The sequence below is a fragment of the Thermobia domestica genome, chromosome 10 (genome assembly GCF_964235325.1).
Source record: "Thermobia domestica chromosome 10, izTheDome1.hap1.1, whole genome shotgun sequence".
Taxonomy (NCBI): Eukaryota; Metazoa; Arthropoda; class Insecta; order Zygentoma; family Lepismatidae; genus Thermobia; species Thermobia domestica.
This window is the reverse complement of record NC_137463.1, coordinates 217,556,620-217,572,872: the sequence shown is the minus strand read 5'-3', so window position 1 is coordinate 217,572,872 and position 16,253 is coordinate 217,556,620. Positions and strand designations below refer to the sequence as shown.

At 37.0% G+C, this 16,253-nt stretch overlaps 1 protein-coding gene across 1 annotated transcript; it reads left to right on the top strand.

Moving 5' to 3' along the window:
- Positions 1-8,046: 8,046 nt before the first annotated feature.
- LOC145661778 (uncharacterized) lies at positions 8,047-15,597 on the top strand. Its single transcript, XM_081727115.1, has 4 exons — positions 8,047-8,541; positions 8,959-9,950; positions 13,231-13,345; positions 15,553-15,597. Exons 1-4 carry the CDS (start codon positions 8,047-8,049, stop codon positions 15,595-15,597), a joined length of 1,647 nt encoding a protein of 548 aa, XP_081583241.1.
- Positions 15,598-16,253: the final 656 nt, after the last annotated feature.

The window sequence follows — 16,253 nt, the reverse complement described above, 5'->3', positions numbered from 1 at the left end:
ATTTTTACAAAAATAAAAATAAAAACATTTCCCTTTAATTAATATACGCCTATAACATATGTGTGACACATATATTAATCTAACAATAGTAAACTTCATTAGTAAAGATTTACTGCTATTATCTGACACACGCTATACAGTGATTTATCACAGCATGCACGCTATACAGTGATTTATCATAGCATGCAAATAATTAATTATATACAATATTGTAACTAATCATCTAAGATTGATTTCCAATGACTTCGCCATATCAAAGAGTAAAGTGGTAAAACGCTCGAAAACACTAGGTAGGCGAGATGACAAAGTTCAAATGCAAATAAAATGTTCGAAAATAAAAATTTAAAAAAATAATAAATTGCTTGAAGATTTTCCTTAGGATGTATATTTAATTTTTGCGTAGAATTAACTGAAACTTTTCCCCCTCATTGCCAATATTAGACGAATCAATTAACATTTTTCGTTACCGTCACTTGTCCACAGTTTACACTCAGTTTCAGAGAGTGTTTTTTTTTAATTATCTCAACAGGAGAACATCGAGCTATTTATACTTCTGAAGTTTTACAATCGCAGTATAAGTCTACAATCTCTTGTGGACATTTGCTATAAATTAAAGCTAACTACGTCACACTGGCGTTTTGTGAAACAAAATCACTGGTAAGCGAAGTCACGCGGTATTGTAACACTAGTGCACAAACTTGTAGCAAGTATTTTACTCTTGTATATTTCTAATATTTCTAGTCTACAGCTTTCAAAAATAGGCACCTGAAATATATATAGTTCCTTCTTTTATTGTCTACTGTCATTTGGGTTTCTACTTTCTGTCATTTTGACTACATGACTTGTCTACCTGAGATTCTTACACTTAACGACCCTAATAATATTATATTAGATAAGCCGCATAAATTATTAAGCTCCTCGTTAAGAAGTTTCCACATTCTTCATTCCCGTTCCACTTGGCCTCACGATTTTATTTTAGAATACTTTCAGTATGTTTTTTTCTTTCAAAGTAATCGATCTTGTTTGGCAACCATACAGCACACCAGGCATAATCGTTTCATGTATTTTAAGCTTCAAAATCTTGGACAGAATAAGCGAAGACAAAAAAAAAGTTTCGATTAGATAGTAACGCGAAATCTTTCTTTTCAATCGATTCGTGGATATTGTTTTGGTCTTAATGTTAATTTTCGATACCTATTTAAAAGTGTCCCATTTTGTCCAAAGTATTACATGATACTTTAACGTAATTTGCAGTATTACAATTACGGCGAATTTCGGTACAATGCATGTTGAAGGAGGTTAATATATACCCACGCTAAGTAACTTACAGTTAATAAGTCCTGGAGGAGGAAAGAGGCGTTTGTCTTCCTTTTCTTTTCTCACGCATTGATCTATTTACTACTCCCCCCCCCCCCTTTCCCATTTTCTGTAAGGTTTCTTATTTCTTCTCGATGAGTTTGTTCTATAGACGATCATTTTATATTGAGCTTTTTCAAGATCAGGCTTACATTCTTCAGAGGAATTCTCACTCACTGCTCGTGTTGAGATCGCGCTCTCTCCAGCTCGGGCTCGCTATTCTAAATTGGGTCTTCGCAACTCACTACCTTAATTGAACTCGCGCTTTATTTCATTGGGGCTCGGACTTCCTTCTCTTAATATAGCTCTAGCTCGCAAGCTCTTTGGACTCAGGATGGACATCTATGGTCTCTCGATCTTGGACAAATTGTTTAGGTCTGTCTTTCTAAATGATTGTTACAAACAAGCTGGAAATTTGCTGCTGGAAACAATACATCATCTTCAACACTAAGCGCAAGAAATAAAAGCTAATGGGTCCGTCAACTATTAAGTTTGTTCTTCGTGGGCAATAACACAAAATACAAAGGTAACCAAGAAACTTCTGTCACTTTTTCATCCACCACCTTCGAACATCGATATGTCACCCAAGACGTACCTGGAAAATCAAAAATAGTCCCCATCAGCATAGACGACTTCTGCCAACGTTCTGGAAGGCAATGGATTCCGTCGCGGTAGATATTGATGGGCCGTGACGCGAGGAAGATATCAAGTGCATTTTGCACCTCTACCAGGGATTTGAACTGGCGTCTTCTACGGTGAATGTCCAAGGAATGGAACAGGTGATAATCGAACGATGGAATGTCCGCAGAGTATGGCAGACGAAATAGTGTTTTCCATCCAAGGTGTAGAATGGTGTCCCGGTTCATCCTAGCCACGTGGGGCTTAGCGTTGTCCTGCAATAGGAGGATCCCTTTGCGATTCAGAAGTGCTGGCTTCAGATTGTTGTGTTTTTCTTGACCATGGCTCAACTCCTGGCAGTGCATAGTTGCATTAATGCTCTGACAAGCTGGTAGAAGTTCCCGATGCACAATGCCGCGACTAGTTCACCAAGCACACAGGAGGACCTTCTTATGGTGCAGTGCTGGTTTCGGCTGTTTTGGAAGCGGTTTATGGAATCCTAATCAATGATGGCGGCGAAGTGGAGCTTTGTACAGGACTCACTTCTCATCACATGTCAGCACATTGTCCAGCTCCTTCCTCAGACGAGACGGTAAAGAAACACAGGTGTCTGCTGGCCCGAAGTCAAATCATGTGGGAACTATCGACCCAACTTGTAATGGTTCGCAAGTTGATGGAGGTGCTGCCGAATGGTTTTTCCACTCACACTGAATTGCAGTCCCAGTTCCTCACATGTTTGGCCACTGTTCGCCTCAATTGCTGCCTGAAGATCTTCATTTTGTACATGTGTTGATCTTCCGGCAAGTGGTGCGTCTTCGAGTGTTTCGTCAGCGTCCTTAAAATTGTTAGACCACCGTTGCACTGTCCGCGTAGCCACGACACCCTCACCAAAGACTGTCATATATTTCGCCCCCCTGGAGCGGCGTTTGACCCCAATTTGAACTGGTACAGCATGTTACTCTGCGAGGTTCACTCTGTCCTTAAGCAACTTCACGGTGTAATTGAACTGCCACAACCAGGTATTATGTTGTATATACCCTCATCAACAACTGACCTTCGCCTCATCTCCATTCGCATTCAACTCACGGTGTGAGGGCCAATGGAACATAGACGTCCACAAAAAGTGACAGAACTGTATTAGTTACCTTTATGCAACCGAATAGCATATGTTTTCGTGATAACATATGTATAGGGACAATCAAGCTGAAAAATCCTAGAGTGTGTTTTCACATTTAATACTTTTGCAAGGAAAGTTCCACCCTAATAACTTATTGGAGAGGCTAAATAAGGTGACACTATTGTCAGAAATTTGCAAATTATTGTGATTATAGTATTTCATAAGCAATTAACATCTATTATGATTTTCTCCTCCTGTACCCTCCGCTTCAACTGTTATGTCATAAGTAAATACCCTGGGGATAAGTAGGCAACCAATCAGATTAATTCATTGGAAAAAAAAAAGTTTATCTCTAGCGTATATAGTTTGAGTGCCTATGAAAATGATGCTAGCATTGCAATTTATTCACAAGAACTGAGGAACAAGCGTTATAACAAAATGAAACTTGATCAGAAAGCGACAAACGTGTAAAAATCTCAAAAAGATAAATGTTAATTTCGACGATAAATATAACAATTTCCTCCATTTTCAAAGCTGTTTTCAATAGTTAAGTTATGTATGCTTCTTTAAAATCTTTCACCAGGAAAAGTGAAATACTTAAATATTATTGTTTAAGGAACCGTAGTAATATCTCTGCTTTAAAATAATTATGTGTTTTTTGAAATGTCATTATTGAGTGACTATGAAGTTTGAAAATCGGCTTCCATCACTTTGTAATCTAGATCAGTGACAACTACACCTTACGGGCCAAATGCGGCACCCTCAGAAGTTCGGTCCGGCCCGTGCCATGATTTCCAATCTAACGAATGAAAAACATAATAGAGTTACTTCGAAAGAGTAATATTAGAAACAGACGGACAGATGAGCATTTAATTTCATTTCTAAGAATTAGTGCATCTTAGTTCGAACCAAATTATGAGAAACTTCAGTCATTGATAGGGCTTCATACAAGCATTAGAAGAATTTTGTAAAATATGCCATTGTTATTTTTAATAAACTATACTAATCACCTAAAAAAAATTATATGGCCCTCTCCTAAAAACTACTCATCACTGCTTTAGATTGAAGTATGCTCTCTTAGAATTTCAGTATATAGCTTCCCAATCGCCTTACGATGTTGGACCGAATCCAAAACTTCTGTGTTCCTACCAAAAAATTCATGAAGCCTGTGGCTCTTTACACGCCGAAAGACGCAACTGCTGCGTCAAGGCTTTAAATCTAATAGTTCAGCCCAAAATTAAGCTAGGAAGAAGTTTTGGTATTAATGTGTTTCTGAAGGATGAAGCTTGCTGCCGATATGTATTCTATGTATGTTGGGGGTACCACGGCGGAGAGGGGAAGGGTAAAGTTCTTTTTTTCGTTATTGTTGTTTTTGCATCAGTTTTTTCGGGGCCTTTTCATCCTTTGGGGTACAGTCATAAAAATTGGTATGTGAAGCAATGAAGTAGTTCACTACATGTTAATATTTTGTAAAAGTATTTGTTGCTTATATGCGGGGAGTAGGGGAAAGACAAAGTTGACCAATTTTTGGGTCTCAGTTTTTTGACGTAAATTACATTTATTTTCTGGACGGTTCCATATAAGAGAAGATATCTTTTCACTCTATTGGTCTACACAAATGTTACCTCGTTGAAATTTATGTTCCATAAGCTTTCCAACGATGAATCAATCATATTTCTGTGATAATTAGGGAGGTCACCAGGGCCGACAACGTGGATGTTTGCAACAGCCCTTCGAATATGATATACAGGGCGTTTTTATAGGAATTTTGATCTGCTTTTTTTTTTTTTATCTCACCTTGTATTGCAGCAATGGCTACCAGTTTTTACATTATTGTCACAAGTGTACTGCATTTACATTAGCTTCATTTTGTCAGCGTAGAATGACTTTAAAAGTTGCCAGAACTCCTTCAAATTCTATTTTTTTTGGTATATATTTTATGAATTTTCGTTTCTTCTTCTCTTTCTATGAATACTGTTTCGTGTTATTAATATTTCGTTACTCATGATGTTTCTTCCTAATTTAATAATTAGTTTCTTATCAAAGACTGTTACTCATCTTTTTTGAATTTTGAAGCTTATTGTTATATTATTCGTAAACTGATACTCTCATCAACTATTGAATGAATATATTAAATTCATGAGCAACGATAAATGATAGAGGTTACTTTTCATACATCTTTAATAAAAGAATGGAAGAGTTTGAGAGAAAACATTGATAACCATAATTTAAAACCGTGTGAGTTGCTTACAGGAAAATAATAATAACACTTATGTGAGCTGAATTGCTCAAACAAATCAAGATACAAAAACGTAGCATACTGAATATGCTGTTGTTTCAAACTTGAACTCTTAAGACAATTCAGCTCACATGAGTGTTATAATTGTTTTTCTGAAATTAACTCACTTGGTTTCAAAATTGGAGTTATCATTGTTTTCTCCCGAACTCTTCCATTACAGATCATAACGGTAGTACAAAAGTATTTCATAGTTTTATAGTGTCTAAAGATCAATATGGTAAAAAAACAAACTAAATAATTCTGGACATAATAATGAAAGTAAGTATATAATGAATCTAAATTGAATGGGAGAGGCTATCTACAGGAGACCTCCAAATCTGTGAACTTCTTGTCTTTGAATTTTTTCATAACAAGTAAAAAGTTTCAGAGTTACAGGAAATAGGTACCGGTAGTAATGGCATGACGATTTATAACCATCTTCTCCCTTCCAATCCACCCTTCTTCAAGAGTGATTTCTGTTGATAAGTCCAACAGAGCTGAATGCAAAATCCAAATCCAACTCTATTGTTTATTTGCAGGCAGTTTATATACTCTTGTTTACAATTTCACTTATGTCTCTTCCTTCTTTCCATTTCTATATTTACAACTTTCAATCTTGTTTGTTATAGAAAGTGAGTTGTTTAATTTCTCTTGAAAATTAGTTGGCATTTACAATAATCAAAAATATCAAATTTAATATTCATAATTAATTATACAACACAATAGACCGGGAATTGCACAAGTGATACCTCGTTGGAATCAGTGTTCCATAAAGTCTTTAACGAGGTAGAAAATATTAGTCATTACCCTGTGAAAGTAAAGGGTTAACCAGGGCTTCCAAAGTGAGAGTGTACGATTTCGTTCAAATCCTTGTCCTTGTGTATAAAAGTTAACACTAGTGCACAATATAATTAATGTAAAATATACCATTCAACTTTCTCTCTTGAAAAGTCCCTGTTGTTAAATAATTAATAAACAAAGTTAATTATTTATTACAGTGGAAATTTTCTTTTTATGGCTGTAGTTAACGACTATACGAATAATTGTAGGTAGATGTTGCTTCTGGAGATGTGAATGGAAGTGATAAAAGTGTCTAGGATTCCATTATAAAGCAAATCGTTAGTTAATGTTCAAAACGATTACACTTTTCAATAAGATATAGATATTTAAGCTGATATAAGGCTATAATATAAGCTCTTTTAATAATACTACTGACAAGAAGCCAAACTTAAACACTTCTTTTGTCAAGAATATAACTATTCTTGCTGAAAGTGTTTTCTAGATAGAGCAACCCCTCATGCTAAAGGCGTAAATGCCCACGCTTGGATATACATCTGTATGATTTTTTATACTAATTTGAGAACGTGAAATCTAATGGGAATATTTAAAAACATAGGATTTTTAGGATTTAGATTTCTGGGTTTTTGGCGTCTATGACCATGTTAACACGTCACGTTTGAGGGATGTCCCTCGGCGAGCACACTATCAGGGGAAAGGAAAAGAAGAAAGGATTGTGGAAGAAAGGAAGCGGCCTGCGACCTATATATTAGGTACCACCCCTGCATTTGTCTGGTGTGAATGAGGAAAACCCAGGTAAACCCCACTTAGGATGACTAGCCTGAGAAAGCTTTGTACACTTTTTTGATTGCGTGTTCCCACCGGGAATCGAACCAGGGTCTGCTCGCACAAAAGACGAGAGCGTTAGCGACTACTTTAAAACATATTTGTCCATGGGATCACTGGAAAAATGACCTAAAACGTAGAATATAAACAATTATAAATAATCAATGATTTCCCAAATTTCAGATAATTTTTCTCGTGACTTCATAGATCTGTATGTTTATAAATTGTTCCATTCAATGCTCTATCCTTACTAATATAAAAAACAAAACTAAAAATTTATCCAAGAGAGGGCATTGGCATTAGCGGTAATCCAGTACAAATATCTCAACTTTGAGAGCCTTTCTATTGATCCCATGGACAGATATGTTTTAACTCTTTAACTGCCACAATGTATTAGCAAAAACTATATCCCTGGGGCTAAAACTTAATTTTGATTTTTTTCTAATTTCATTTGGTCCGATTCTGCGTACTGCATGTGTAAAATCTTCGAAAAAAAGTGTGAGGCATCCATAAGTACCACACGGCACAAATTTATAAAAGCAGTGAGATAGCGTTGATGCCTCATGGGGTTAAAGGGTTAAGAGTTTCAATTGATTCTATATCCTCAAAAAAATAAAATGAAATCTTTAAGTTTTACGTCCCACGATTATGCCGGGTAGGCTAAGGGAGACGGTGATGATGAGAATGAATGAAATGGTGGAATGAAGAAATTGGGAGGAAACGGGAGAACACTGAGAAAACCCACGCACACGGTGTTTGTCTACCACAAAGTTCACTTGGCACTAGCTGGGATCGAATCAAGAACCCCGCGTACCAGAGGTGAACACTCTACCACTGAGCAACCACGACCCCTCTATGTTCTCAAATTAGCATAAAAACATAACTAGGGCTTCATTCAAGAGTAGGCAATTTTCTCATTGGCATGAGTGGTTATTATTACTATTAATATTATTATTATTTAACTATTAAGTAATTGCAATTCTATCTGAGAATTATATTTTTATACACTAGTAATATTGAGTATTAATTTAAATATGTGATTTACAGGTATGAAATGATAGTCCAGATTTTAGTCGAGAACAATGCAAATATTAATATTTACAATGATGAACTAAAGACGAGTCCTCTTCACACCGCCGCTAGGCTTGGATCCTCAGAAACTGTTCAATATTTACTTCAGAAAAATGCCAAAGTTGACATTTCAGGAGACGACGGTGTTACTCCTCTTCACGAAGCTGCAGTTGGAAAAAGCATGGAGGTGGTAGATGAGTTGCTTAGCAATGACGAAACAAAGCTCTTGCTGAATAAGCCAGATGAAAATGGTGACACACCATTACACAGAGCTGCTTCAACAGGAAAGAAAGCGATTCTCGGACGACTCCTTGAGGTAGAAGGTTGTGATCTTACTCGAGAAAATGTCGCTGGGAAGACAGTATTAGATATTATGTTTAGCGAAATTCCAGGTGCTGAGAAACTGATCTGTGGTGCTTTGGATTCATATCTGTGTCCAAACCAGTTAGCAATGACTACGGATGTCAATGTGTTTACAGTAACACTTCGGTTTAATCTGCTGACACGGGACAAACCATCTGGTTGCCAGCTAAAGGTCCTTCAAGCGCTGCTGAATTCCAGAACTAGAACTGAAACTGATCTGATATCTATCATTCAACACCCACTAATTATGATCTATGTTTACTATAAATGGCGCCGCGTAAAATACTTCTTTACTGCTATTTTCTGTGTATTTTTATTATATGCATTATCATTTTCAACATATATATTCCTAGACTTTTATGAGGGAGATGGTATAGACAAGGAACATGCTCATAGCTGGAAATTAAGTATAAATGACGAAGCTACAATATATATTGCTAATATTGCTGCTTTTCTAGTTTATGTGAGCATAGCTTTGATAATCGCATATGTTATCTTAATGGTAGTGTATTACCCACGGTTATTTCGACAGGAATTTGAGCCATGGATTGTTATATTGAGTATAATCCTGTCCCTGGTAGTTGTCAACGCAAAATTTGGCAGAGCAGGACGTAGTGAATGGATCTCACACGTTTCTGCATTTGCTGTCCTTTTGGTATGGATAGAATTAATGCTTCTTATGGGTCGATTTCCAACTTTAGGATATTATGCTCTTGTTTTTTCCACAGTTGTTATTAATGTGTTAAGCGCATTGTCCATCTTTGTAAGTCTCCTAATAGGATTTGCCTTTGCGTTCTTCATTTTATTCATAAACCAAGATGATTTCAAAGACCCATATCGTTCATTTGTGAAAACAATGGTCATGACTCTTGGAGAGTTTGATTACATTCTAGCTTTCGAGGAGAGAAACTCATATATTCCTGTTACTTCTCGTATTATATTCGTTTCATTTATAGTCGTCGGATCATTAGCTTTGATGAATCTTATGGTAGGCGTTGCTGTGCATGATATTTCTAGCTTGCAACAAGTAGCACAGGTGAGAATGCTGGTAAAACAAATAGATTTTATATCTCCCTTAGAGAAAATGGCTTCCGATGAAAATCGACATAACATATTACCGTATCGATGTAGGGAATTCTTACGGAAACGAACGAGACTTCCAAATGAAATAATCCTGAAACCCAACGCCAATAGCAATCTGCCAGAACACTTGAAATGTGCTCTTTTGGACCAACTGGATCGGCTACGACTGGATCTTTTTAGTAACACGGGTATCGAGGACGAAGACAGTACAGATAAAATGATTGCTATTAAGTCTATTTTTGAGCGGAAATCGTTTCCTGGGGGTAACATACAAGAAAGTCTAGATACTATATTCAAAGTTATTGGGCAAGATTTAGACGAAATCAAAGACTATATCAAAAAGACGGATTACGTAAGCGATAAATCAGCCAATGTGGTAGTCGATATACGTTTTGAGAGACGTCTGAGCAGCATTATGAAAGGACTGAAGAAAGCTGAAGCGCAAGTTCGCAGAACATCGTCAAAGAAAAGAAGAAGTACCTATATTTCATAAAAAAAAAAAAAAAAAGTATTCATACATTTTCTTTTAAGAAAATGGAAGCAGAAATTAGAGTTATAAAAATACAAAACACATTTGCTTACTCAATATTTTGATTTTTTTTTCTTCTTATTTTCTGTATTCGTTGTTTTAGAACAAAGATACAAATCAATTTCGTCATTCATTTAAGATGTTTCTTTGCTCTGTGTTATGTGTGTTTGTGCTTGTTCTGTATTTGTGTGTTTTTAAAGTGTGTTTGTTCTATATGCAATAAGCAGTTTCAAGTTTCACTCATCTACAGTGTATAGCAAGTAAAAGGATAAATGAATTTGCCTTGCATAAAATATCATAATTTATATATTCAAGTGTATTCATTTTTTTAAGTGAAATGTAAATGTTGCAAATTTGATTAAATTTGTCTTTCTTGAAATAGTTAATTTTATTTCATAAAGAGCATTATTTTATCTCTGAGTGAAATTAATATTAAAGGTTTTGAATGCTCCAACTTCTACATTTGGAACTTATTATTATTATTATTATTATTATTATTATTATTATTATTATTATTATTATTATTATTATTATTATTATTATTATTATTATTATTATTAAGTATTCTGTTTTTTGACAGGTCCTGGGATTAATGAAATTGTTGTTGTTGCTGTTATTGTTTTTCTTAAATGTTTTGGTCTGGAAATGTTTGTTCCACGTTTCCAGCTTTCTCTTTTAACTCCCGATATTTTCTTCTACCTTTCAAATCATCGATCACACTACTCTTCTTCTTCCTACTCTTCGCTTTCCTTCCGTCTGTTCCTCTATACTGAAATGAATTAGACAATTTCTTCGCAAGAGGTGCCCAATGCAATTGAATTTCCTACGAAGAATGCTGGCTAGAAATGTCCTCTTCTCTCCTATTCATTTTAAAACATCTTCGATCGTTACTCTCTCTATAAAATCTTATCTTCTCCATCTCCCTCCAATACTACACTTTTGAGGCTCCAAATATTTCTTCTCGAACTTCCGTAATGTCCAAGTCTCTGAACTAGGCAGTCCAATATTCCATGTAGAGCAGTTGATCAATTTCTTCCTTTAAGCCTGCGAGTTAAGAGTGATCTTTCTTGCTCAATGCTTCTTTGGCTATGTTAATTCTTGACCTCATCTCTTTGATACAGTAAGCGTCTCTAGTCAAAATACTTTCCAGATACTTGTAACTATCAACATCTTCAAATTCTCCTTGTTCTACTGTGACCCGTAAGGGAGTGTTTCCAGAGGATATTCTCATTACTTTCGAATTTTCAATATAGTTTTCCAGTGTCAACTATTTTGTCAATCATCTCCTATAGTCCTTCTTCGGTTCTAGCTGTAATAACCGTATTATCTGCATACCTGAGCTTCTTAATAATCTGTCCTTCAATCTCGAGATCACCAATTCCCATTAATGCTTCCTTCAGTAAACATTCAGTAGAATGATGAATAATTGAGGTGACATACTACGTCTTTGTCTGACTCCTTTTCCAATCTTCACACTATTGATTTTTTCTTTATTCCAGCGCAACTTTACTCGTTGTCTTATGTACTAGTCCTAGTTGCGAATGAGTTGTCAGTCTCTCCAATTGATTCCGATTTTTTAAAATATTTTCAGATATGTGGTCCAATTGACCCGATCGAAAGCTTTTTCCCAGTTGATGAAACACAAACACAATTCTTTCTTTATGTGAAGAACTCGTTCTGATATATTTCTCATCGACCCAATGGCATCTCTAGTATGGGCAAATTAGACAAAAATAATGAAAATGGCGGAAAAATTCATAAAGAGATAAAAATTGGCAGAGATGTGTGAAATAGTGGTCCAATCAACATACTAAAAGTCTCGGGAAATCCGATTAGAGCTTCAGCAGCCATATTGGAAAATGGCCGCTGCTAATGCCGTAAAACTACGTTTTTCGTTATTTTGCACACAAAACTGCAGAAAATCGTCAGAGAGAGATAAAAGTCGCTACAGTTGTGTGGGATAGTGGTCCAATTAACATACTAAAAGTCCTGGGAAATTTGAGTAGAGCTTTGGCCACCATCTTTAAAAAAAATCGCCACCGCTGATGCCGTAAAACGACAGTTTTCGTTATTCCGCACACAAAATGTCAGAAAATCGTCAAAGAGAGAGAGAGAAAATCAGTACAGGTGCGTAAAATACTGGTCCAATGAACATACTAAAAATCCTGGGAAATGCGAGTAAATTTGAGGCCACCATCTTGGAAAATGGCCCCCACCAGTACCGTGAAACGACCTTATTCGAAACGAGTATGGTAGATTTTAATCCAGTTCAGGTAATAAAGACGTAATTAATTATCCTTAAATCCATGCCCCCGACAGTGATACCTTGGTCGGGATGAAACAGTATAGTGCTTACGGGTACAGCCACATCATGTATACGTTCACCACTTGTCACTGCTGTCAAGGGATGTGTCTTATCGCGTCGTTTTAGTTATACATCTTTGAAATTGCTTCCAATACTACTTCGTAGTGCTATCATCTCAATCTCGAAAGCCGCAACGCAGGTGATTGTTCCGGCATCACTGTTACATCACCTGTGATGCCTGTGGCGATCGACATATGGAGGTAACCAAGAAAGTTCTGTCGCTTTTTATGGAGGTCTGTGTTCCATTGATCCTCACACCATGAGCTGAATGTGAATGGAGATAAGGCAAAGGTCAGCTGTTGGTGTGGGTATATCCAATATACTACCTGGTTGTGACAGTTCAGTTACACGGTGAAATTGAGTAAGGACAGAGTGAACATGAGACCTCCACAGAGCGTCATAAGGTCATGTATGCTGTACGAGATCAAACTGGGGTCAAATGCCGCAGCGGGGCGGAAGATATGTCAGGCTTTTGGTGAGGGTGTCATGACTACGCTGACAGTGCACAGTGGTTTAACAAGTTTAAGGATGGTGACGAAATACTCGAAGACGCACCAGGTGCAGGAAGACCATTACGAGTAAAGAAAAACACAGCTTTATTACAAGGCAGGCTAGAATATTTATTATAAAAAATAAACTAGAAAAGTAACGGTTTCGGAAGTATAGCACTTTCTTCCTGACTATGCTCTACAACTCCTGAAAGAGTTGTAGAGTGTAGTCGGAGGAAGGAAGTGCTATACTTCCGAATCCGTTACTTTTCTAGTTTATTTTTTATAATAAATATTCTAGCCTGCCTTGTAATAAAGATGTGTTTTTCTTTATTCAAGATGGACACAAGGCCATATTGTCATAAGACCATCACATGTGCAAAATGAAGATGTGCAGGAAGCAATTGAGGCGAACAGTGGCCAGGCATGTAAAGAACTGGGACTGCAGTTCAGTGTGAGTGGAGAAACCATTCGGCAGTACCTCTATCAACTTGGGAACCACTACAAGTTGAGTCGATGGGTCCCACATGATTTGACTCAGGGCCAGAAGGTAACACGAGCAGACACCTGTGTTTCTTTGCTGTATCGCCAGAGAAAGGAGCCATTTCTGGACAGGGTGTTGACATGTGATGAAAGGTGGGTCCTGTATGAAGCTCCGCTTCGTCGCCATCATTGGTTAGCATCCTATGAACAGGTTTCAAAACAGCCGAAATCAGCACTGCACCAGATGAAGGTCCTCCTGTGTGTTTGGTGGACTGCTCGCGGTGTCATGCATTGGGAACTGCTACCAGCTGGTTAGAGCATCAATGCAACTATGACTGCCAGTAGTTGAGCAAAACTCTGGACATTGCCAACATTTCTTAATCGCAAAGGGGTCCTCCTGTTACAGGACAACGCTAAGCCCCATGTGGCTAGGATGACCCGGGACACTATTCTACGGCTTGGATGGGAAATACTATTGCATCCGCCAACTTCCTGGATATTGTATCGTCCGATTATCACTTGTTCCACTCTTTGAACAAAGACCTTAGAGGACGCCAGTTCAAATCCCTAGTAGAGGTGTAAATGCACTTGATATCTTCTTCGCTTGGCGGCCCACCAAGTTCTACCGCGATGAAATCCATGGCCTTCCAAAAGGTTGGCAGAAGGGGGGACTATTTTTTTTTATATTCCAGTTACGTCTTATGTGACATATCTATATTCAAAGGTGGTGGGTGAAAAAGCGACAGAACTTTCTTTGTTACCTTTGTAAGTTCATTGTGTTCACGAAAAGGATTTTAGTATCGAAGCCAGTCGTCCAACCTCTTAACATCGGCATCATCACGAGCTTTCCTTGGATGTTTAAGTTCTACGTGTTTCTCACCCGATTTGTATTAGACATCACAAACGTTTTCGAGCCTGTTGCTAATTCCAGTTGTGGCTGGGATACTCAAAATTCATTTAATCACAACACGGTCTGACACTTTGCGATCGTGTGACAGAGCTCCAATACTCTTAACTGACCTTATGAGGCGTTCTTCTATAGTCAATTCGGTCCACAAACCACTCAAGAATTTATTAAGTCTTCTGATGGTAAAATACCTACTATCACAGTATTTCCAGTATTCATCTGGTTACTTTTTTTGCTTTGGAGAGCACACATTTCCTGAAGATACTAGTGGCATGACATCGCATAATTTAAATGTCCTGCAGCGTGGGAAGCATGCCATTAATACACTGAAGATGTAATGCCCAGTTTCCACTTCTTTCAGCATTTATAATTGCTCCAAAAGTTGAACATGATGAAAATGCTGAATCCATAAGTAGGCCGTTTGTTTGTTCTATACTGAATCTAGAAACTGGATGAATCTCTCGTACAGCGTCATCAGGTGAGCTTTATGCCGACTGTGAGTAGTTCGTCTTGAAGTTTGCTGATCGCTGAGTCCGAATCCGGGTCCAACAGCGTGAACTGGTTTTGATCTTGAGAGATGTGAATGGATAATGATACTTGAGTCAGCAAATGAGCCCATGCTGCTCATCAATACATGAATAGTAAAAAGACGAAGGTTGAATATGAATATATCAGTGAGACAGGTGCATTTATCTTTTTAGAGAGAAGAAATAGCTACACATTTACATTTACAAAATCAATAAATAATTATATGTTATAAAATTGTTGTTCCTTTTCATACATTGCTGCTGGTTCACAGCTTTGTAGTGTGAAGCTGGCGGTGGCCATTTTCCAAGATGGTCGCCGAAACTCTACTCGGATTTTCAAGGACTTTTAGTATATTGATTGGACCACTATCCCACACAACTGTACCGACTTTTGCATATCTGACGATTTTCTGGCGTTTTGTGTCTGAATAAGGGAAACGTAGTTTTACGGTATCAGCGGCGGCCATTTTCCAATATGGCGACTGAAGCTATACTCGGATTTCCCGGGACTTTTAGTATGTTGATTGGACCATACATCTCTGCCAATTTTTTATCTCTTTATGAATTTTTTCCACCATTTTGTCTAATTTGCCTACACTACTCTGGTGACTTTTGGAGTTAATTAAAAGTAAAATCTGACCAAAGCAATTGTTTATTATTAATGATCTGTATTTTAGTTCCGGCAACATATCATTCCCGAAATTGTAATACGGATTCTTAATGACTAATGTTTTCTCTTATCAGATATTACAAATAGTGCCTGTGTTATCATTAGCAAAAATAAAGTAAGAATATTCGTGGTGTCGTCGTACAATTTAATCAGTCATTTCGAAAAAGCCATATATCCACGAAAGTAAATTGTTGAGGAGAGTGGAAAAACTTTGGATTTCAAACTCGATGTGTACAATGACAGCGATGATATTGAGACAATAGTGTAGGATGTGCAACATAATGTCACCATACAATTGGGCTTTTCACAAGGGATGCGCGTTTCTTTGCGTACGTCTCGAATTTGCATTAAAATTAAAATGTGATGGGGATGGACATATGGCCTTTTCCCAATGACTGATTCAATTGTTGATTAACGCTTCATATTTCTCTTTACATAAATTAACAGTAAAAAAATATAACTTTCCCAGTAGAATAAAAACTGTCAGCTCTATCACATTAACAACGGACGGCATACATTTTGATATTTTTTAAAATTTTTTAACGCCATAAAAATTCATTTCTCATGGTTTTCTCGAAAACTACGCATCAAACTTCGCCTTCAATCATGTCATTTTGTTCAGCTGAATATGATCCATCGAGTGATATACAGGTTGTTTCAGAGCGAACATCACGATTGTAAGCCTTTGTAGTACTTATTACATTTACAAATACAATTACAAATAATACATACAATGAAAGAGAAACTCAATCAGTTTTTGCTACAAGTGTTCAAT